The sequence below is a fragment of the Platalea leucorodia genome (genome assembly GCF_965183815.1).
Source record: "Platalea leucorodia genome assembly, chromosome: 3".
In the NCBI taxonomy this organism is placed as follows: domain Eukaryota; kingdom Metazoa; phylum Chordata; class Aves; order Pelecaniformes; family Threskiornithidae; genus Platalea; species Platalea leucorodia.
The window spans coordinates 78,582,217-78,604,011 of record NC_138825.1 but is presented as its reverse complement, the minus strand read 5'-3'; the positions used below and the strand labels follow the sequence as shown (position 1 = coordinate 78,604,011).

General features: G+C 41.1%; 1 protein-coding gene across 1 annotated transcript in view; it reads left to right on the top strand.

The window, feature by feature from the left end:
• CRYBG1 (crystallin beta-gamma domain containing 1) overlaps window positions 1-21,795 on the top strand; it is a gene marked incomplete at both ends in the record, with an annotated part of 65,111 nt that overhangs the window by 3,679 nt on the left and 39,637 nt on the right. Inside the window, one exon of the mRNA XM_082305436.1 lies at window positions 18,213-19,702. Within this exon, the coding sequence (XP_082161562.1) occupies window positions 18,213-19,702 (1,490 nt within the window). The remainder of the gene's footprint in view (window positions 1-18,212; window positions 19,703-21,795) is intronic.

The following is a 21,795-nucleotide window of genomic DNA, read 5'->3' as shown; positions in this document are numbered from 1 at the left end:
ACTAGGAATAATGATCAGAAAAAATCTAGACTTTAAAATTCCATGTGAGATACTTAGGTCTAAATAGTGTTTCTCTAAGTCAGTCACATCTATGTGCTGTAATGCTGTCTGTCTCTCTTATATTCAGGTGTTGATAAGTCATATTTTCAGACCTATAGCCAGGTACTTGTCTAAAGGTTTCTCAGGATTCTCAATCTAGATAAGAGTTCTCACACCTACTTGCTACCTGAACACAGCCACTGCCTTTCACACAAAGATTCAGGCCTATGACATGAATATTTAACGAAGGAAACTGGGTGGAGTACTTCTAACACCCAGGTGTGGTTGTGGAAGCCCATTTTGATTCTGTGTCAAATTACTGGATTAAATGAGTTTATTCTATCACTGCCTTTGCCATATTCCTGAGACAGCAGATATGCAGATCCCTAATTCCTCCTGCTCTTAACTCATGTTTCAAGATGATAGCTCATCAAGGTCTAGGACATTTTCAGCTTAGGATTCCTCATCTGCTTCTTTAATTTCATTTCTGCCTTGCTCAGAAAAATGTTAGCAAGACATCCAGCTCAGGTCCTCATGCTGCTTCTCCTTACAGTGCTTTATTTTCTCAAGAAATGACAAAACCGAAAGTCTGCTTGGGATCCCACAGGGTTACAAAATCACCTCCCAGAGTGATGTTTAAACAGTAAAACCAAAACATTTTATACTGCCATTTGATAAACTTCCAATACCAAGTAAGTGAGAAAGCAGGTGAGCCAATTTCCAAAGTAACAGACGACAAAATTATCATTTTGTGGATAGGTGAGAGGAGCCTGCCCGGAGGAGAACAAGTCTTTGCCTTAGGGTTCACCACAATTTTTAATAGATACGGCCTTTCAATGGTTAACTGATCTCCTCCCAAAACTTGAAACTGAAAGAAGAGAAGGCATCCTTCTCCAGCTTGGAATGAGAAAGCTAAACAAAACCTTGTAGCCAAAGTCCTATGAAGTGAGTCATGCAGGGGCCGAGAACATTTGCTGATGCAGGTTTTCTCAAAGGAGAAAAAAAAAAACCCACAATTTCAGGAGAGCACTAACCTGCCTTGCGCAAAGACTGAAGGGGAAAAAGGAAGGGGAAATTATATGCCGCTATAGAATTTTTTTCTTTTGAGGTGAAGGGCAGGTATAGCCAGGCAGTCACCTAAGAGGGGCCTAGGTGGGGCAGGGGGGTGGGCTTGTTCTTGGTTTTCTTTTGTTTTCTTTTAAAATCTGGATAAGTCCTCAACTGTTTGTAATAGGTTATACCTTTCCAGCTAATTAAATATTGCAGTGGGACAAAGTTTTATTGTATTACCTGAAAAAAAACCAAGGGAAAAAAGCCTGCTCAGTGCTGTGCTGGACATCCAGATTCTTGCCAGAGTTTCTATCTGCTTAACTACACTTATGCTCAACTTTTGTAGAAAATAATGCACTTTGATCTGTTGTTTGTTTTTTTTTTCCTCTTCTTCAGTATAACTACTGCGTTCTTTACCTGGTAAAATTACTGTCATTCCTTGTCTGGCAAATATAACAAGGGTCACTCAAGTTGGGTTGTAGGCCCCGCTGATTGCGCGTGTTCGGTGCAGACAGTGCATTGCTACTGTACGATGCTTCCAGTCACCCTCCTCCCCCAAGTGTAACTTGTTTCCCTGAAATAATGGTTGCACTTTCTACCTCCCTCCTGGTCTTAATAAGTTGAATCATTTTCCTTTCCTTTTTTCTTTCTTTTTCTTCTTTTTTCCCACCAGCCATGGATTTGGGATTGCTGTCCTGATGTATTTGTATGAATTGAAGAGAACAGTATATAGAGAGAATGGAAAAAGATCAAATGTGATGAAGCATGGATCACATGAGAGCTCTTTGACAACATTCAGAACAGCTACATTATTCATTGTCTGTGTGGCTCCTAGTATGGATTTTAATAGGATGTTATTGTGTTGGCCAGCACAGTAATTCCTTATTGTGGTTTAAAATGTCTAGGCAAACATGAGAACATTATAATAGTTTATCTAAATTGGTTTTTTTTCCTTTTATCCTATCTATGCAATTTGTTCATATTCTTAGGCTGCAACCATGCTGTGGTTTGGGCAAGAAAGTGATCTTAATAGAAGAACACTGAAGTCTTTACTTTGAGATTCATGGCGGGGGGGGGGGGGGGGGGGGGGCAGTAATAAAATTTTCAAACCAAACCAGTTGAGTAGGGTGGAGAGATGTGGGAAGGGAAAAAGAATACCTCATTTTGTCCTGGCCATGCCAGCATTTCTTACATGGTTGACAAAGGATTTAGACACTTAGCAAATATTTAATTTGCTCCATCCTTTAAACTTTCAAAGTTTTTATAGTTTAGCTCTGAGTCATGCTATGTTTTGCAATAGTTTGAGATGATTAATACTGAAATATTCTTTCAGAATTATTTAGTTGATAAATATGCAATTCATAATTAAAAACACAACACCACCACAACCAATAAGAAGCAAACAGAATTTAAATAGTACTGAAATCATCATGGAAGCCAAAAAATACAGAACTGGGAGAGAATTTAAATGCTGACCATTTAAGTCACAGTGATGTTTCCCACAAATACTTGTGCTCTGAGAAGCCACTGTATCTTAACTTACTTGTCCACAGTATTTAGTGAGTAGTGTGATAAACCAATAACCTGAAATGATACGGTAAAATGTTAAACCCCACAAAGTACAGAAGGAATAACTTGAAGATAGCTTCTATCAAAGCACTTTTCATTGAGATAATATTTAAGAGCATGGTCTACAGAGACATAAAGGCAGTGTTGACTACCATAAGTATACTTTACAGAAAGGGATGCTCAGAATCATGGAAACAAAGCAAAACTGGCCCCAGCATGTACAGATAGTCTTTGTGTAATACCACCTGCTAGCAAGAACCCACATGTAGGCCAGCTCTTCCTAAAGAACAGTACTAAATAACAGCGGAAGACTGAAGTACGTTTTTGTTAATTCTTTCAGTTTTAATAACTTATGATGTTGTCTTTTAATATAAATATTTCTCAACATTGACACTAAAAACTATAGAAGTAGCAGAGCCCCTATACAAGCAATTTACTTTTAATAGCGCACGGGTACTGTTGTACCTGTAGGAATGCTGAATCAAGACACTGGGACAGCCATCCGTAGTTGTAAGTCACCATTGGCAATGCTTCCCGGGCTGACAGAACTTAGATATCATGTCTGCTTTAAAGAAAAAATAAAGATAAATGTGATATGAATTTGTGTACCACAAGCACTTTTGCTTTTGGGCTGCAATAATTGCATGTCCATTGCTTTATCTGTGTCTGTTCTTTGTCAAGGCCTTGATAGGAGGAGGGAAAGGGGACAAGAGGGATACCAGAGAGGAGAGACCAAAAAGATTGCACCAAAGCAAGCCAAAAAAAAACCAAAGGAAGCCAAAATACCAAAGCAAGAACAATTAATTGTTTATAGATTAAATTCACAGCAGAAAGGAAAGAAAGCAAACCCCAAAATATAAGTAGGAGTGTTTAGAAGACAGAATAAGCTGTTTCTGTCATTTAAGTGCTTTCAGTTACCTGATACCAGGTTTATGCTTTTCTAGGATTCTACTGTAAGTCTGGTTTATTTTATGTCTCTGGTTAAAGAACTACAATTCTGGTAATGGCATCCCTAGAAGAGTAAGCCATTCATAACAGAATTTTCTTTCTAACATGATTGATCTGTCTGAGACACACAACAGAATTAAGAATTCCTGAGTTAAGAGTATCCATAATGGTATGTACCTTTGGTTAAGCATCATTCTGCCCAGATTTCCCAGGACACAGCAAGTATCCATAGCATTGCAGCAGAAATGCTCTGGATACAAAACTATGATTCTTTCATAGAAGAAAATGCCAGGTGCCCTCAATTCAACCTCACTTGTTAATAACGAAGACAGGAGAATACAGCAGCTAGTTCTACACGCACAGTCATACTTACTGTGTAGGCAGAGACCAAAATTTTAAGTCCCAATGTCAAAAAGCTTGGACATCAGGTCCACTATAAAACTATCCGGTGATTATGATTTGGCTTTGTAAGACAGCTCACTAAAGACCTGCTCATCCTTTCATCTTCCAAAAAGTCTGCAAATTTATGGCCAATTACAGCACAAGAGGTTCTCAGCTATCCGTGACAGAACCTCTCGGAGTATTGCTCAACAGTTACTTCTCTGCTTAATAAAATACCATTCTGCTGACTGTACTGATGGCATCATTGCAATTTCCTTGTCGGTCCACTTTTTTCCATATTCCCAGCTCATTATTCCTTTTATCCCCATTTGACCCACAAATTCATTTCAGTATTAACTTAAAAAGGTTTTCATTTTGCTATTTCTAACCTGGCTTAAGACACCAACTCTCTTATTTCCTAAAAATAACATCTAGGTTATGTCCAGGCTGGTTCAGAGAGACCTTGAAAACATCTTTCTCTCTTGTATTTCTGCTGCTTTTTGGTGAGGAGTTTAGCACAAGAGCATTTAAGCTGTGGTTGACTGCAGGCGTACAGGACTACAGCCGACGGCTAACACGGGCCTTAGAGAAGTGCAAAAGACAGTAGGGAAGATGGCATTGAGTTACTTAGCATTTTCATAGAAGGAACATAGCTCCTGGAATATTGGTACAAGAGGAATCTGTCTTGTAGTCTAACACTTTGGCATTCAAGACGGCAATGGATGTACTGAGTCAAGAAGGTTCCCTCCACCCCTTTGGAATATAAATACGTTTGAAGGCAGAGTAGGAATACCAATAAATTCTTATTCTGATAGACATCTTTCAAGTAATCACAAGGTTTATTGAGGAGATTGTTGGTTTTTTTCACATGCAGTTTAAAAAAAAACAAACGGTAACGTGTATCAGACAGCTTACATTTATTTACTGTTGGCTGGCAACTTAAGACAGATGTCACTTGGAGAACTTTCCTTCCAAGCAGTTCAACACATCCACCTTGATGCAGGAGAATTATAAAAAGGCTATATCCAACTTTACGTTGGACTTGCATCCTGCATAGTCTTCATCTTGAGCTATGTTTGGAATTGAATTTCAGCTTAGTTATTGTATGCTCCATGTAATACTGTGAACAAATTTAGAGGATGCAATGGGTGAAAATGTGTTTCTGTTTGAGAGGGTTAGTGATGGCTTAAAATACAGTCACGTGAGCAATGGTCCAGGAATGTGATAGTACTGAGGTCTTCAGGGCTGGATTGCTGAATAATCTACAGTCCCCCAAGCAGTGACAAAATCAAAGGTCTATCAAACTGGCAAAATACTGCGCTTTGCAGGAGTGAGATAATGTGGATAGCCACGTACTCAGTGTGGCATTGCCCAGGGAAGGCAATGAACCATTCATGCATTGCAAAGTATTAAGGAGGTCTGTCGTCAGTGATCAAGCAAGGACAGTACGTAATGAGTCTGGTAATGGTGACATGGGAGCATGCACCAGGCAGTCCAGTGTTATCAGCGGCCATCCTTTATCTGCCCCACCTTTGTGTATCATCATGCCGAACACCTAGCATTTCAACATTTCACTGGTGTTGCTCATGCTAGTGTGTAACTCTTTCTTAGGATGACACCAGGCACTTTACTGCCTTCTTCCCAAAGGGCGTACTCCTCCCTTCTCTTGCCCTTGGTGAGTACAGCCCTGTGGAGTTGCTCTTTGAATCACCAGGGGTTTGTTTCTGGCCTCCACGCTAGGCTACTGTGCAGTGATCTGTGTGGAGAGCTGTAGACTGCTTTGCATCATGCTTTTCTTGTACCACTTCCACACTTGTGCAATGTGTTGGAACGGTTTTCAGGACCTTGGCAGCTAGCTGTGCTCTCTCCTTGGGTGTGACCCTATTTCCATTTTGCCATGCTACGTGACCAGGTGGCTCAGCATATGCACAGTACACCTGTGCACCCTCAGATCTAAGAAGGTTGCGACACAAAGCTTTTAGTAATAGTTCATTCCTCCTGACCAGGCTTTTGCCACTTTATACGCTATATAATGCATATGACAATTAGGATTGTGTATATATATATACACACATATATGTGTAATGTATTGCTCTGTAGTTCCAGCTGCATTATAATAATGGGTTTGCAAAGGGTAGTCGTGAAAAACTTCATCTTTCTGGTTTTATGCTCTTGAGAACTGAATTACAGTGAACAAGCTGGAATGCTGCTTCACTTATCGCTTTAAAACAAGCGCTCAATCTGCCATGGCTCAAGATCTGCGAAAGCAAAACGTGATCCGCTTTGATAAAGAATTGCTTAAACTACTGCTTGAGTAAGATTTAGAGATTCTAAAAGAAATCTATCATTCCTACAAACTAGCATTGTTCATATAACTTTCAAAATCACAGTAGGTAACATTTCAACAGATAAGTTTTGAGTTTGTTGTGATTGCAAACAATATGTAAAGATTTAAATAGAATATAATGTTTTGTTCTACAAACATTGCATTTTCATAATGGAACTCGACATCGTAATTTCCTCTAAATTATACCTTATGACATGCAAATAAAAATATAGCCTCTTTCCCTCTCCCATCTTTACAATTCCCCTCCTCTTTTTTTTTTTTTTTCTTTTCATTTTACCAATTTGATTTGTAGGGTATATTTGCTGAAAAAGAGAATAATTGTCTAGGAGGAAAATAGGGATTGAAAAGTGTAGCTTCTGAAAAGTCTGAAAAATCTGAACAAACTAATGTTTAGCAACCAGAATTTAGATAAAAAGAGCATCAAGATCTGTTTACTTTTTTGTATTTCATCTAGAGAAACTTGTGATTTTAGAAGGCTTATCAGTGGTAATTCTGGATATTCCTCTTCCCTCTTCTTCAGGGGAGTTTTGATTGTTTTGCTTCTGGGAATGCTGAGGGTATGTTTTTTCTTTGGCATGTAAGACTTAATTTTTATCAGATAAATTTCTGACTCTTGGACCTGGAAAAGAAAACCACTTTCCAAACATGAAAAAGGTATAGACAGTTTGTGAGGGTTTTTTTCCAAGCGGCCGCCCAGTGAAACAGAAGCTCACCCTGCTTGTTGCTGGCTGCTGTTCAGAGCCTTGTGCACAGCTGGGAAACTGAGGAGACTTGTCAGGTTCATCCTGCGGCTGGCTGGGAAAGCCTGAGTTACAGCAGAGACAAAAGACGGAGTCACTTGCAGATGAAAAGGGTAGGTAGCTAGAGGAAAACCATACAGAGTAACAGAGATTTGTCTTACCAGCCCCTTCCCACCAGGTGCCAAGAAGGCGTGGGAGGGAGGCGGTGGAATAGGAATGGGAGAGAAGGCACATGCCTGCCTTCTATGTACAGGAAGCACTTGTCATCTACCAGGCTTTAATGGAAGACAACCAGGTCCCTCTGTTCTCAAGCACTGACAAATAGCAGAGCGGACTTACGCAAAGTGGTCTCTGAGAGTTGTTAGTGGAGCGTTTTTACCGTATTTTATTTAGAAAGAGTCTAAAATAGTTTGAGCCCAGCACTAGAACTGTTGTAGTTAAAACTGTGTTTGGTTAATCATGATGCTTTGCAGGGTTAGCTTTAAAAGCAGCTTTGTAATGTCTCTTGTTCTAAGCCACAGACACCGAGGCCAATCCTAGAGTATGCTGGATTGGCCTATGCCCAAACTAACATCCTCTTCAGAAATTCAAGTGCAGAATCAATAATCCTGTGTATTTCTTGACATTTCCTGGAAATGCTGGTATTTCTGAACAGTATAGCTTCATCCAGTTTGATCCAGTTCCCTGTTGCATTATTGTTAATCAACAAAATATATTTTTAGAGGTAAGACCTGATTTTGTTTTTAAGAACACCAGGTAGGAATTCAAACTTTCATCTGATTATCCGCTAGTAATAGTAGTGAGATTTAAATGCTGTTGTAGTTATATCTCTTTAGCAGCTAACATATAGTAGTTAGGGTGCACAGTAGGATAATGCAACACGTCTGTAATAATATATCTGTAATAGCAGGAAAACATCCATCTCCCTTTTTCTTCAGAAGTAATAATGTATCTGTTTTCTGGACAGACATGTATTGTTTATTATGATGTTTTATATACTAATTAGTTCTGTTCGGAGCCTGAAATAAACACACCTAAGAATATAAATGCATTTCATTAAAACATTTTCTCTTAGAAGTTTCTCTTGCTTAATGGTGAATATTAGGTGATAGTGATGTAATCGTGGGATTAAGAGCAAAGAGTTTGCAGGACTATTCCACTTGATTTAATTTTTGCCCACTGCACTGCAGGGAACCAGTGGGTCTTGAGTCATTCCTATCTTCTCTGTGCTGGTTTTATAAAGTTTATTCTAATTAATAATAAGGCAATTCTCTATAATAATTATTGTAATAATTAGTTTGAGGGAGTTCTGGGAGCCTTAGGTGAACACTGTTATTTAGAATAAATGCTAAGTTACAACATTGCAATTCAAATGTAAAATGAGATGTCCAGCCATTTTTATAAAGTCAGGATAAGGTATTTCAGTAATAATAGTTCCTTGTACTTAATACTCTTCCTCTGTACATGATGAAAAATCTGTACATCAAAGAAGTTATCAAGGGGTGTAAACACTTTATACATTTTACAGAAGGGCTCTTTGAAGCACTTAAACTATCAAGCCCAAATTTTCCAAAGCAGCTGCTGTGTTGGGTGCCTTCATATTGGGGGGTTGACTTGAGACACATTTTAGTTGAAAGGTTCTGTTTGTTTAAAGGTACCAAATGGTACCCTGGCATAATGTGTAAGAGAAGTTACATTGTGCGATTTTTATCTATTTAATGAGAACTTCTGTGGAGAAGAGAGATTCTATTAATTTCATATTTAAATACACTTTGATTAAATCTTGTCATTTTTCATCCTACTGAGTGGTTTTCAGAGTCATAAACATACAGTAATTTTTTCCTGTTTCAGGACCATCACATCAATTTCACAAAGCAAGCATGTCAAACATGCAGTTCACTTTGTTGTTTATGAAATTTGGCTTTGGTCAGATTAGCAGTCCAATTTCTAGCTTGTGTACTTTTGCAGTTTTACAGTCTCACATTAACAACACAGTGCTCAGAAGGATGGCTTTCTGCCTCTTCCCCTGTATGCCTGTGACAGCCTATCTTCTACTGTGCCTGATCTGGGGAAAGTTCTCGTGTGTCTAGTAAAAGGCTTTTAGTTTTCCATTTATAGTTTCAGACTATCTTTCTGCTTTACCCAATGAAAAGAACCCCAGTTTTCTAAATTTCAAATGACGTAACAAGTTACTTTTAAGAATCTAGAGCTAGAGCCACTGAAGGACTGAAACGCTTAGGTGCTTTACTTAGTGAAACTATTTCTTAGGCCTATTTTCCCTAGACTGAATTAAAACTGGAGGTAAGGACCTAGGTTTCCTACCTAGTGCAAGCAGGGAGTGAGACAATCTACATCTTCATCTGCTGAGCACTTAGAGCTAGCTAACAAGAAAGACTGGGCACAGGAGTGCATTAGAAATCCTGCCTTGCTCTTGAGCTACGTGCAGAATCATGTAGAGATGCCCAAGCTAGCCCAGGAGGAACCAGCTCAGTTAGCCAGCACAGAGTAGTCACCATCAGTGCCATGTTTGGCAAAGGCTAATAAGATATGTGGCTCCTTAGGATTGTTTCCTCTTTGTCCCATAATCATTTGATGTAAAAATGTATAAACAGTCTCGAGAAGACGGATTAGAGTATCTGGAATGAGATCCAAGGATTACAATGAGTCTGACAGTTTTAATACAATTTCCACAGTCTGATTTCAAAGGTGTTTTCAGTGTGTGTAATTTCTCTTGTGGGAATATATATCAGTTTTACTGTATCTAAGTGCTTAGCAAAGAAATAAATTCAGATTGCTACTTAAAATGCATTTTCTTAGATGAGAACAATGCAGAATGGAAAACATAATCAGTTGTCCCTTGTGAATTTTTAGCTGACCTAACTAGCAGTTTTTGTCTCACTGTAAGCTCAGTAGTATTAGTGAAAACTATCAGTCTTTGTCATAGTACCTGATTTTGGGTTGCTCGGGGAAATTACTGATGCTTTTATGAAATTCTTGGGTGTGCTCTGAAATGCTGGAAGACTTTTTCAAATGTCATGTATTTTCAGGACTGTAGAGCTCCTATTGACAACAACAATCTTGGGTGAAAGTAAGGGGAAGAGATCAAGATTGATGATGCCTAAGAAAGAGCTGATTTCCAGGGATTTATAGCTTAGTCTGTCATACAGACACTCTTGGATTGGCAGCAAAAGAATTCTATTTCCTATCTCCAGTAATTATACATAAATACTTAATCAAAAAGGAATTGGGAAGTGTTACCGTAATCTATGGATCTAAATCAGACAACTTACGTTAAATCCATGCTTACCAATACACACTATTTAGAGTTAGTGACAGGACACTGTATGCTCTCACAAAACAGAAGAGAGACCTGCAAACCTAGAAGAAAGAGACCTAGTAAATGCAAAACCACTTCTGTAACAGATTCTTTATCATTCTGAATTGCATTCAGAATTGAAAAAAAAGCAAGGGGCTACGTTTATTAGTTGTGGCTTCTGGTTAGGGAGACTTAAAAGAGTTCCAAGCCCCTCTTTATCCCTCCAAAATGCTTTTGTCATTTATCCTCTATTGCTCAACAGAAACAGTACTTTCAAGTTCCTGTCTCTTAGAACAAAACACAGATAATATATGTTTATTTTCACTCTTTACGTCAAAAGAGGTGATGGCTTGCTGAATCTGTACACTGAGTAGATTATCGAATGATACAGCTCGGACCCAGCAGCAAGACTCGAAATCTTGAGAGCAAAGATGTGAAGCTAACTCATACCAAACTTCCGCACTTTCTCTTAACATTGAAACACAAAGAGTTACAAGTACAATAATTTATGTTAATGCTATTTTTTGCATATAATTTTATTTCTGGAAGTCTTCCAAGTTCAGGAGAGTTTAAATATTCTCTCAGTTCTTCAGTGTTGAATGATCCCTGCTCCTACTTTTGTTGCTGCTTGTTTTCTGCTTTTTCAAATCCCTTTTTAGTATCATTTTTCCACAAGTCACTAGAAAAATACAGATTTAATATACCAACTCAGAAAGCCGAAGAACCAAGGATGCCTGCATAAATCAATCTCTTGCTGAATAAAGGCACAAGTGATTTTTTTTTCTTTAGCCATCTTAAATGTGGATCAGAAAACAGTTCTCAAGTTTGTGAGAACCAACGTGTGTGGTATATTTTTTCCTACTGTTGCATATCTATGTTCTAGTATTGCATGTTAATTAATGCACGTAAAGCATTTTCCCAACACTAACTTCATATTTCCTTGCAACAGGTTCTCTGCTTCGGTAGAGGTGCTTACTGAAGGACTTGTTGCCACCCTTCTGCAGCTCTTTCTCCTATCCTCTAATTGAGTCCCTTTCCTAGTTATAATTTGTCTGCCAAATGACTTATCAGCTGGAAAGGCTCAAGTCAGATACTACTTCCTTTTTGCTTCTTCTTAACTGAGTGCTGCCAGAAGAAAGAAGGGGTTAAAGCGTGGGAGGATTGCTAAGAAAAAGGGTTTGGTTAATGACACACAGGACTGCATCTCACACAGCATAGTTTGTTTATTCTTCTGTAAACAGCAAAAAGAATTATCATCATCATGGTAAGGCAAATAGCACTCTCTTTTTTCCCCTCTTTAAACCCCACCAGAAATCTTTGGGTTAATACACGATTAATTTTTTTAAATCATAAAATCAACGGATCTCCATTAGTTTTATAGAGTGTCTCTTTAACTGACAGATGCTCCTGTTGACAGAAGGGGAGGGGGCAAAGATTTTAGTATATGGAAATAACTAGCTCTGGGGAAGAGGAGATGGGAGCAGGCATGCCCTTTCTGACATGCCTGTTCTTTTTTTATCAACCTCCTTTCCTAAATACTCATGTAAGGATCTGTTCATTTTTTATTTATGCTTCTTTGTCTTTCCTGAGCTTTTTCGGAAGATTTCTATTTATTTGTTTTTGCATTATTTGCTTCTTTCCGTTTTGCTGGGTTTTTTTGATACATCCAATATCTAAATCTCTGTGTTTGGCACCTAAGAAATAATATGGGATTTATACTTACATCTATGCTTCTTGAACTGATTATTTCCTTTCAAAAAATTAGTTAAACACGCAGGCTCAGCATTCTCATTAGTCTATATGCTGTTGCAAAATGGTCAATTTTCAGTGTACGTTTGAATGAAAAATTTAGTTTTACAGTGAAAAAATAAATTGGAAGCAGACAGGTCCTGTTCTCTTGAAGACATGAACTGCTTTGCTAAGATATCCTGACTTACTAGGAAATATAAATAGTTTGTGGAAAAATACGACTATTAAGAAAACTTATGTTTGTTTCACTTCAGTCTGCTCAACATGCTCACATTTATAGCTCCTTGGTTATTCAGGTAAGTTCCCCAATCTAGATAACTACATTCCCTGTATACAGAGCTCAGGTAAAGCTGAAATTGTTTAAAATCCAGCTATTGCTGTTTCTATTCTCTGTAAGTGTAGCAGGCAAAGAGCTGGAAGAGGCAGGGAGTAAATTCCATGCTAGAGTGGACTTGTTAAATCTGAAGTATATTTCTTTCTCTGCCTCTGAAGAGGACACTGTCAACCTGAAATCTGATATATTTAAAAGAAATGCTAAAAAAGTTTAAGGTGTATATGCCAAACTCTTGGTATTTGGAAGAAGGCAGCGTGTGGGTTAAAAATAACATAAGTCGTACTTTTCATAATAGTAACCCCTCTTCTGTGGCTTTGTGAAGGGTCAGCATGAACAAGGAAAAATTATTATAGTGAATTGAAGTAATTCAAGGTAACTGGTTAAGTTTAGAAATCATTTAGGTTAACTTGAAATATAATTGCTTTTTTTCCCTCAGTGAATCACAAAAAAAAAATGTTTCAGGTCAAATGTTTTGTTAAGCATAATTTTTTTTCCCATGCTTTTTAAATAAGAACACAAGCAAAAGCAGCAAGCCTTTAGTTCTGTCTACAACACCCTCTCTCTCTCTCTCTCTGCCAGTAGTTAGGGCACTCACCTGTAGGAGAGCAGTATGAAATCTTCTCTCTGTAGGATGTGAAACAGGGACTCGAGTGGGTCTTGTGCTTCTCAGACTTTTCTCTCTTAGCTTTGATTTGTACATCCTTCTTTCTGGTTTTCCTACTAAAATTTTTGTAGCACATCGTGCCAGACGAATTTTCAGCCTAACAAAGCCTGGCACTGCTAGCATTGAATATTTGAGTCTCAGTTGCTGCAGAATGCTAGAGCCTGAAGAGTAGCAGTTTATTTAAATGTTTTTGGTTAATGCACTTTTGGGGGTATCACGTGACTGCTAGAACTCTTGAGGCTTTCTGTTTCTCATGGTTGTGAGAATTACAATACTGTGATTTAAAGATACCCATAGTTACTGGCATGCCAGTATGAACTTAGAAGGGTCCTACATTATTAGAATTGTTCAAGACAGAAGAGTCTCAGAGGTTTTCATGTTACTTGAAATACAGTTTTTTATTACCTTTTAGTGAATGATAAAGCTCAAACTTACTCTTCACTAAATATTGTTTGTTGCTTTTTTCTCTGAAGGTGAATATATGCTAGCAAATAAATGTTTAAATTACAGAACTGTCCACACTAGAAATTACCGCCTATTAGTTACCACAAAGTTGCTAATGACTAGTAAAAATACTACTTTTTTCTATAATGTGTGCTCTAAGAAGTGTTTTCAGTCATGTTCAACTGACTCAGATGAACTAATCTAAGAAAATAACATCCAATTGATCCCTTGAGACACAGCCTGAAGTTCTGATTCAACAAATCACAGCAGCTTATGCCTTCTCTCCACTGGAGACCAGCAAAGCACATGTTTAATTACGTTGTTAAATTAGGGGTTTGGCTGTGGCAACTTACATTAGCTAATGAGAAAAAACCCCAGCCAAAAACAGAGGAAATATTTTAATGCTAACATAAACAGGTATGAATATAAATACAAACAAGATTTACATTTCTTGGTTAAGAAGGCGGCGTTTTGCTTCCAGATTGGAACAGCGCTTGAAAGATTCACGCAGCGTACTTGAAATGGCTTCCTTCATGCTGTCCAAGGAATGGATAGGCAAGTCCTCTGGTTTTTTTAGTTGCCAACGCCTTTGATCAGGGATTTCTGAAATGGCGAATGTCTCAAGGGTAAGAATGCTTGAGCAGAAGCACGTTGAAGAAGCCTGATCTGCAGAGCAAGGATACTTCTTGCCTTCTGAAAATCAAACATTTCAGTGCTGTGCTCTGGAAATCAAGTATTTCTGTGCTGTGCTGTGTCAGGCTGGGCCCCGCTTGGAGACTCTTGAGAAGCTGTGCCCTCTTGCACTGGCAATACTGGCTCACCTACATTTATCTCAGTTAAAATACAAGCTCTTCAGGGCAAGTACCTGGCCTTTTATGTGTTTTGAAAGAGCTGTATATAATTAAGGTACTTTGTATGAAGAAATTACTTCAAAACAGTTTACATAGGGCAGCTATTTCAAGATCAAGAAAAAATCTTTAGCCTCGTTCCCTGAGGAAACAAGGCTTATGTGACTGGACTGGCTGGCTGTCCCTCCTCCCTTCCATCCAACACCTTTTGAACTTGTTGGATAGTTTAAACTACATTTTAAAGGGGGAGACGTCTCAAAGATAATTAAGTTCCCATGGACTTTATGAAAATCAGCTGCTGGGAAGAGAGAAATCCAGATCCACAGTTCAAATAACTAATTTTTTCCAAGTGTAATCTTGCAAACCCAAAGCTTGACTGCAAGTGTAATAATGACTGTCAGGTTGATAGTGTAATCCCAACTAATTTAGAGGACTGGCAGCTATTATGCATCCAAATATTAATATGCAGATTGACATAATAATGAAATTAAATTTCCCCTATTTTGGTGTTTCACTGGTTTTTAATATGAACAATACAAGCATCCTCCTCACACTTGTAGTTATTATGAATTTTTGGATAAATTAGTGTCACTCATTGCTTATTGGCTTGCTTTAAGTGTTCCTGAAAATGTCATATTTTAACTTTTTTTTAGCTAGGAATGTTCATTTGTGTCTCCTTATCCCTTCCCTATAATTAATTAGTACTGGCAATACATATGTAGAATCAAGAAATTAAATAGTAATTGGGCTGCATTACTCATTATTGTTGCATCTGATAGGGAAATTTATAGTTGTTATCGCAGCAGCACTTTAACTGTCTGAGCTGTACGAACTCAATGCAGCCCTCCATGTTCCTCTTTATTTGAGTGTTTTGGTCCTGCTGGTTGAAAGAAGTCAGCGAAGGGAGGGAAACAACAGACATCAAATTTTCTCATTTGCAGTTTATTTCACTATCTCAAAAAAAAAAACCCAACAACTCAAAAACTTAAGCTCAAGGTCACGATCGCAGACTTGCCTATTTGAAAGCTGCTGGGGGAAGACGACTGTGTAGGCAGAGACAGGACTTTGGTGGTGGTGGAGTTGCTTATCGGTTGTGTAACACACGTAAGAAAGGTAGGGAAAGGCAAGGGTTCCCGTGGATTTCTCTTTGGTTGCGGTACGATAAGCTAACTCTACATATTCCCCAGTGTAGGTTTCCTGTATTTTTCATGTGTTTGGGCAAGCCTCGCTGCTGCACGCCATTTCACTGGCAGTAAGTAGGTTCTGCAGGGCTCTCCTGGAGCCGAGACCACGTTTCACGTTTGGGGGAAGTTTTAGAACGGAGGCCAAATGTTAGTCCGTTGATGAAGCAAAAATAACTAACTTAATACTTTTTCGCCGCGAGGAGGAAGCGACCGTGTAAAAAAAGGCCCTTATTTTCTTCAGTAGCCAGAGGGCCAGACATGCCGCGGGCTGGGCCGCCTGGCCAGCCGCAGGCGGGTTGACCTGGTGCCTCTCCCTCCTCCACGCAGGGCCCTCAGAAGCGCCCAAGTGAGACTTGCGTGGTCCTTCCTGTTGAAGCTGTTCCACTTCATAGAAGTAATTAAGCGTTAATTAGAAGAGGACTAGTTTAGCATTCATTAAACATTAAATACTAATTGAGCGCCCGGGGAGAGCGCCGGCACCATTAGGCCGCGGAGTCATTCTCACGCCGCCCCGGCGTGGGGCGCCCGCCGCCGCGGCCCCCTGCAGCCCGGGCCCGGGCTGCAGGGGGCCGCGGCGGCGGGCGCCCCACGCCGGGGGGGCGGGAGGCGCAGACGGCCGCCGGCCCCGCGGTTGCGAGGTGGAAAACGCGGGTTCATTTCCCCTCCGGGTTTTGAACCCGGCTCTCCCACAAGGGCCCCAGCCGCCGGGCGGTGCCGGCCCCGGCATGCCTACCCGGGCAGGTCCTGCCGCCGGGGCTGGGGAGAGCGACGCCTACTCGCGGGCCCCGCTCGGCACCTCGTTCAGGCCGGGCGGCCCGCGCCGCAGCCAGCCGCCCGCCTTCCACCCTCGGTGCTGCTCCCTCGACATCAAAAGTTGGTCGGTTTCGCCCGGGGCGGCGTTTTGCCCTCAATAACGAGGGAGCCGCCGCAGCGCGGGCTGCCGGGGCGCGTACGGGATGCGGCGCCCACTCGCCCTCCGCCGCCCCCTCGAAGGCCTCGCCCGCGGCCGCCCGCCTTCCCGCTGCCCCTCGGCCTTCCCCGTCGCTGGGGGCCGGTGCGACGCCACCGCCCCTCCCTCCGCGGCCGAGGGAGGCGGCCCGGCCAGGTAGAGCCGCTGCCCGCGGCGGAGGCGGTGGCTCGGGGCGGGCCGAGGCGGAGCGCCCAGACAGCCGGCGCCGGGGCAGCCGCGCGGGTAGCGGCGCGGCGCGGTGCGGTGCGGTGCGCGGCGTGTGGGGCAGCTCCGCGCAGGGGCCGCCGAGCCGCGCCGGGCCCGGCGGTGAGTGTCGGGGACGTTGGCGGGGAGGCGAGGCGAGGCGCTCGCACATGCACCTGCGGAGCCGGGCGAGGACGCGGGGCGGCTGGGGACGGGTAAAGTCCGCCGCGGCTCCTGCCTCCCGCTCGTCCCGCTCTGGGGACGGGGAGGGAGGGCGGCAGCCTCGGCGCGGGGGCTTCTCCCTCCCGGTACCGCGGGGCTGGGCTGCGCAGGGCGGCGGGTGCTGAGCTGGTACCGGCCCGGCACCGCCGGCTTGGGCCGGTGCGCCGGAGCCGGCCCCGCGGGGAGGGACGCGGCGGCGGGGCGGGAGCGGGGGGACCCCGCCGGTGCCGGCCCGGCGGCGGGGAGGGCGCGGGTGCTTCCGCGCCGCCCGGGCCGCGCTCGGCGGTGGAAGGGGCGCCTGGACGCTGGCAGGGGGTGGCGGCGTCTGCAGCAAAAAAAAAAAAAAAACCAAAAAACCGAGTTTAAAACGCGCCGAAGCAGCCTCCGTGCTGCCGGGAGGGACCGGCGCTCCCCTCGGGAGGTCCGGTCCGCCCCAGTCGGAAATACTGGCGGTGTTTTGAAATAGACGTCTCAAAACAAGTGTTCATCGTACTGGCATGTAAAAAGTGCTACTATATTAAAATGCAAATATGCATGTATCCTCGGCAGTGCTGTTGCGTGTTTCCTGTTTACCATGTTAATTAGAAGTTGTAAGGGAAAACTTCACCAAGTGTAATCCAGGGCAGTATGTGACCCAGTAACGCTCATTGAATGATGCGGTGGCTTTTGTAGTTCTGGGTTTTCTAGCCCAAAACACAAGCCACGTATTTATTGGACTTCATTAATGAGAAATGTATGAATTGCAATACAACTTAGGCCTTTGAAACTATTCTCTACCAGCATGAGTGTCAATACTAACTCAGACAATATGGAGAGCAAAGTTAAACTCCCCACTCTTGTTTTTGTAAGGAAAATTTTGACCAAGCAGTTTGGCCCCAGCCTTACAGACATCAGGATGCTTTCCTGTATTATTTTGGGTGACGTTAACTAATTGTGCAAAAGTTTGAGATTTGGGACATATAATGCTGATATTGTAAGGCAAGATGAGCGTACTTGTAAACAAACACAGGCAAAAACATACAGAGGATCTTGGGATTTTAATTGTTTTTTGAGGGTTTTGTTTTTCTTGTTCTTTTTTGAGAGCTAGTAGTGTTTAGTAAGCTGGTTTGTTCCCATTCACTGTGTCCTTTTAATTTATAGGTGGTGCTAATACAAACAAATGTGTTATAGAAACAGTTTTGATATTAACCAAATGTTTGTTTGTTTGTTTGTTTCTTTTTATAGTCCACCTCACAATTTCCAGATTCTTCCAGAGAAGAGAATAAAAAGAAACCAGTTTTGGAAATACTTGGAAATTGGTTTGGTACAGGGAAAAGGAAAAATGTCAAAAGTTCACTAGAACACACTTCACATCGGAAAGGGGAGAGGTCAGTTTCTCCTCACAGAGTGCAGCCGATACACTGTAGGCACATAAAGGAAGGACACGAAGCTCCTCAAGTACAGAAGCAAGTGAGAAACATCAGTGCCGTTTCTGAGACGCAGGAATATAATTTCAGTGGGGAAGTAGGACCGCTGTATCGCGACACCATTTCAGAATGGAGTAGTAGGGGAGTCTCTTCTGACAGTGAGTGGTCAGCAGATTGGAGCAGCAGCAGTGAAACCATTAAAAACTCTTTCTTTGAGAGTAGCCTGAACGTGGAAACCCTAGAACTGGAGAAGGAATCCATCGCAGATATAAATAATTCCACAACTCCAGATTTCATAAAAAGCTTGAGAAATTTGCCTAGTGAAGACTTAGAAAAGAGTATCTTAAGCCACAAGCAGCTTGTGAACACGTGGGTGTCTGAGGAGCCTGGGCATGCAAAACCAAAGGATTTGCCATACGAGTTGGAATCTGCGGCGAGTGAACACACACATTCTGCTAGAGTGTTAACAGTTGATATCTATCTAAGAAAAACAGACGAACTCCTTAATGAACCTGTGACTGTTACATCAGAAGAAAATTGTAGTGACTCGGACACAATGGATAAAAAATCTGCTAATAAAAGATCTGGAAAAAGAAGAAAATCTCAGTCGTCTGGTGACATTCCAAATGGAGAGAGAAACCAGACTGAGACTACTGCCAGAGAAGAATCTGTTTTTGAGGATGATGTCGCTTCTGAGGTGTTTTCAGACAAGATAATAAATTCGGAAAGAAAAGCGAAGTCTCCTCAACAGACTCCTGAAAGGAATTCCTCTTCCTCGGGTAGTAATCAGGACCTAAAAGTTGGATCTGCTCACAAAGGGGCATCTAAAGCTGAAGCTGACAAAGGCAAGCAGCAGATCTCAAACACAACCCCTGCAAGGAGAAGATCATATAAAAAGAATCAGTCGGATGCTGTCCCCATTTCCCCTACTGGTTTGAAGGGTCAGGTAAAAGATTACGCCTCGAGAAGGCAACCCTTAGCGTCACCAGAAAGCAACCCAATGACAAAAAGAACTTCGGTGGAAAAGGGAGCTATACCTGTGGCTTTTGGGGAAGACAGCTTGGAGTCCCCCAAAGTTTCTTTGGCTGATAAGACAGAAGACACTGCCTTGGTATTTGCTGAAGGCAGAAATGAGACCAAGGCAGTAAAGCATGATAATGGTTTGGATGGAAGAGCTTTCTTGCGTACTGATGGGATTAAAAATGGAGACCTGTGTATGTCAGCTGAGAGACAGATGAATTCTGATTTAGACAGCTCAAAGCTGAAGAGTTTGGATGCTTCCAGAACAGTCACGACAAAGATTAGCCTGTAAGTAACATAAACTAGTTTACTTTATCCTTGTAGCTGTAATTTTGCCTGTGTCTGTGTTTAGGATTTTGTAGGAACACTAGCTATGTATCTATCTAGATTATTTTCAATTAAGAACTGCCTCTTTTAAAAATTTATCATAATTACAGTTACCACTTAACAAGCACTGTAGTTTACGTGTGTTAGAAAAATAATTCTTTTTTCCATTTTTTTTTTATGGATAGGAAATTAATTTGTATGTCAATTCCATTACATGGAATAATTTAACATACATAAAAGCCTCTCTGTCGCCATTGTTAGTGCCCCCATTGTTGCTCAGATTAGCTCGGCTGTCATTGACCTTAATGTAGTTTTGCCATCTGTAACCAATTGAGGATGTGGTTGAAGATTTTGTATGTGAAAATCTTTGAATAAGGCATGTGTTCGAGTCGTTCTGTGAAACAACATAAGTTCTGCTGTTACTTTATGAAGAAATGTAGGATGCAATGTAGAACTTGATCCTTTAAATGATATGATAAATCACACCCCAGAAATTTGAATACGTATAGTTGCTTTCATAAGTATGTGCAGGATGAATCATGTAAATTTTTATGCATGTGAATAACATCAGGCGTTTGCAGAATTATGCATGTATTTAGTTTGCAGGATTTGGTTTTACACTCAAAGAAATTGTTGTCTGTCAAATAGAGGTGATCAGTGCTTTCCTTAGGATTATGAAGAAGCAGATGTATTTATAACTTTCACTGTAATCACCAATATGAGTCCAGCAATTGATTTCCTGGATTCTATTACATTCTCTTCTACAGTGAATCATTTTATTACATTCGTCATTTCTGTTGTTTGATTGTCACGGCTGTGTACTATGCGCTATTGCTTTCCTCATTCTGGTACATTCATTTATAAGTTGAATCTTATAGGTCCACCCAAGGTACACTGAGTGCTCAGAATTGTCTTTCAGTTGTGTTAGAGGGATGTGAATGTTCAACATTATGGCTTAAGAAACACCTATGTTTCCAATTATGCTTCCCACATCTGAGAAGCATAGGAGCATTAGGAACAATTTCCTTTGCACAATTTGTAGTACTCTACATCTGATTTGTTAATTTGTAACTGAATTAAAAGCACCTAGTACTGAAAGTTAAATTGTGGTATTTTTGTACATGGTGATGCTTTGCGATTGGGCAGTATAGATCACGAATCTTAAACTCAGAAGTTTTGTATCTTCACAACTTCAAAGGAAAGGTAGCTTTCATCTCTTTCTCTTTGTGTCACTGTCATTAGCGATGATGAAGTTATAAATGCTTGCGTAGCTGGATTTAATTTTTCTGGGTATCTCCTTGGCTTGCTGTACAGTGAATTATCTTCTGCTGTACTCATAAAGTAACAGACAAGTATCCTTTCTGACAGATTTAATTTTAAAGAATATTTCACCTGATTTTGTGGGGTGTGTGGCACTCTGTGTCTTGGCTTTAGCTGCTGCTATAGGAACTTTAACCCTGGGTGGGGACCGCTGTGTTACATGCAAGGTTCCTGATGCGTCTGGTAGCTGTCATTGCAGAGTACCACACAGTTTCTTTAGCCAGATAAATTGATACGGTCAGATTACCTGGTGTAATTGTGGTCATTCATCAGAACATGTGAACTATGAACCTGGATGTGGATTACGCTGCTGTGAAATGGCAAAGGAAAAGATGGTGCCACTACTAGAAGAAGGTGTGGTTTTGTTCTCTCGTTATTGCTTTGAACTAGAGAACAGATAACTTTGCCATTTTCAAAGGTTAAAAAATTATTGTTAGATACTTCACATGCATCCCTTTCAGGTTGAAAAATACTCATTTACTCACGGACTCATTTGCCTCCTATAAGATGGATTTTGTATGATCAAAGTAATTTTCACTTAAAAATGCATAATATCTCTTACTAATGACGTTGTGCCAATTCTGAGTATCAGGTTTCTTTAGAAACAATTTTAAAAAAAGTCGGTTTTGCTGGTTCCCTGCAAGTAGCGATAGCATTTTCTGTCTTTTCTCTTTTTATGTCTGTGTACTGGGCAACTTAGAAGTCACAGGATACTTTGCTTCTAGCTTTTGAAA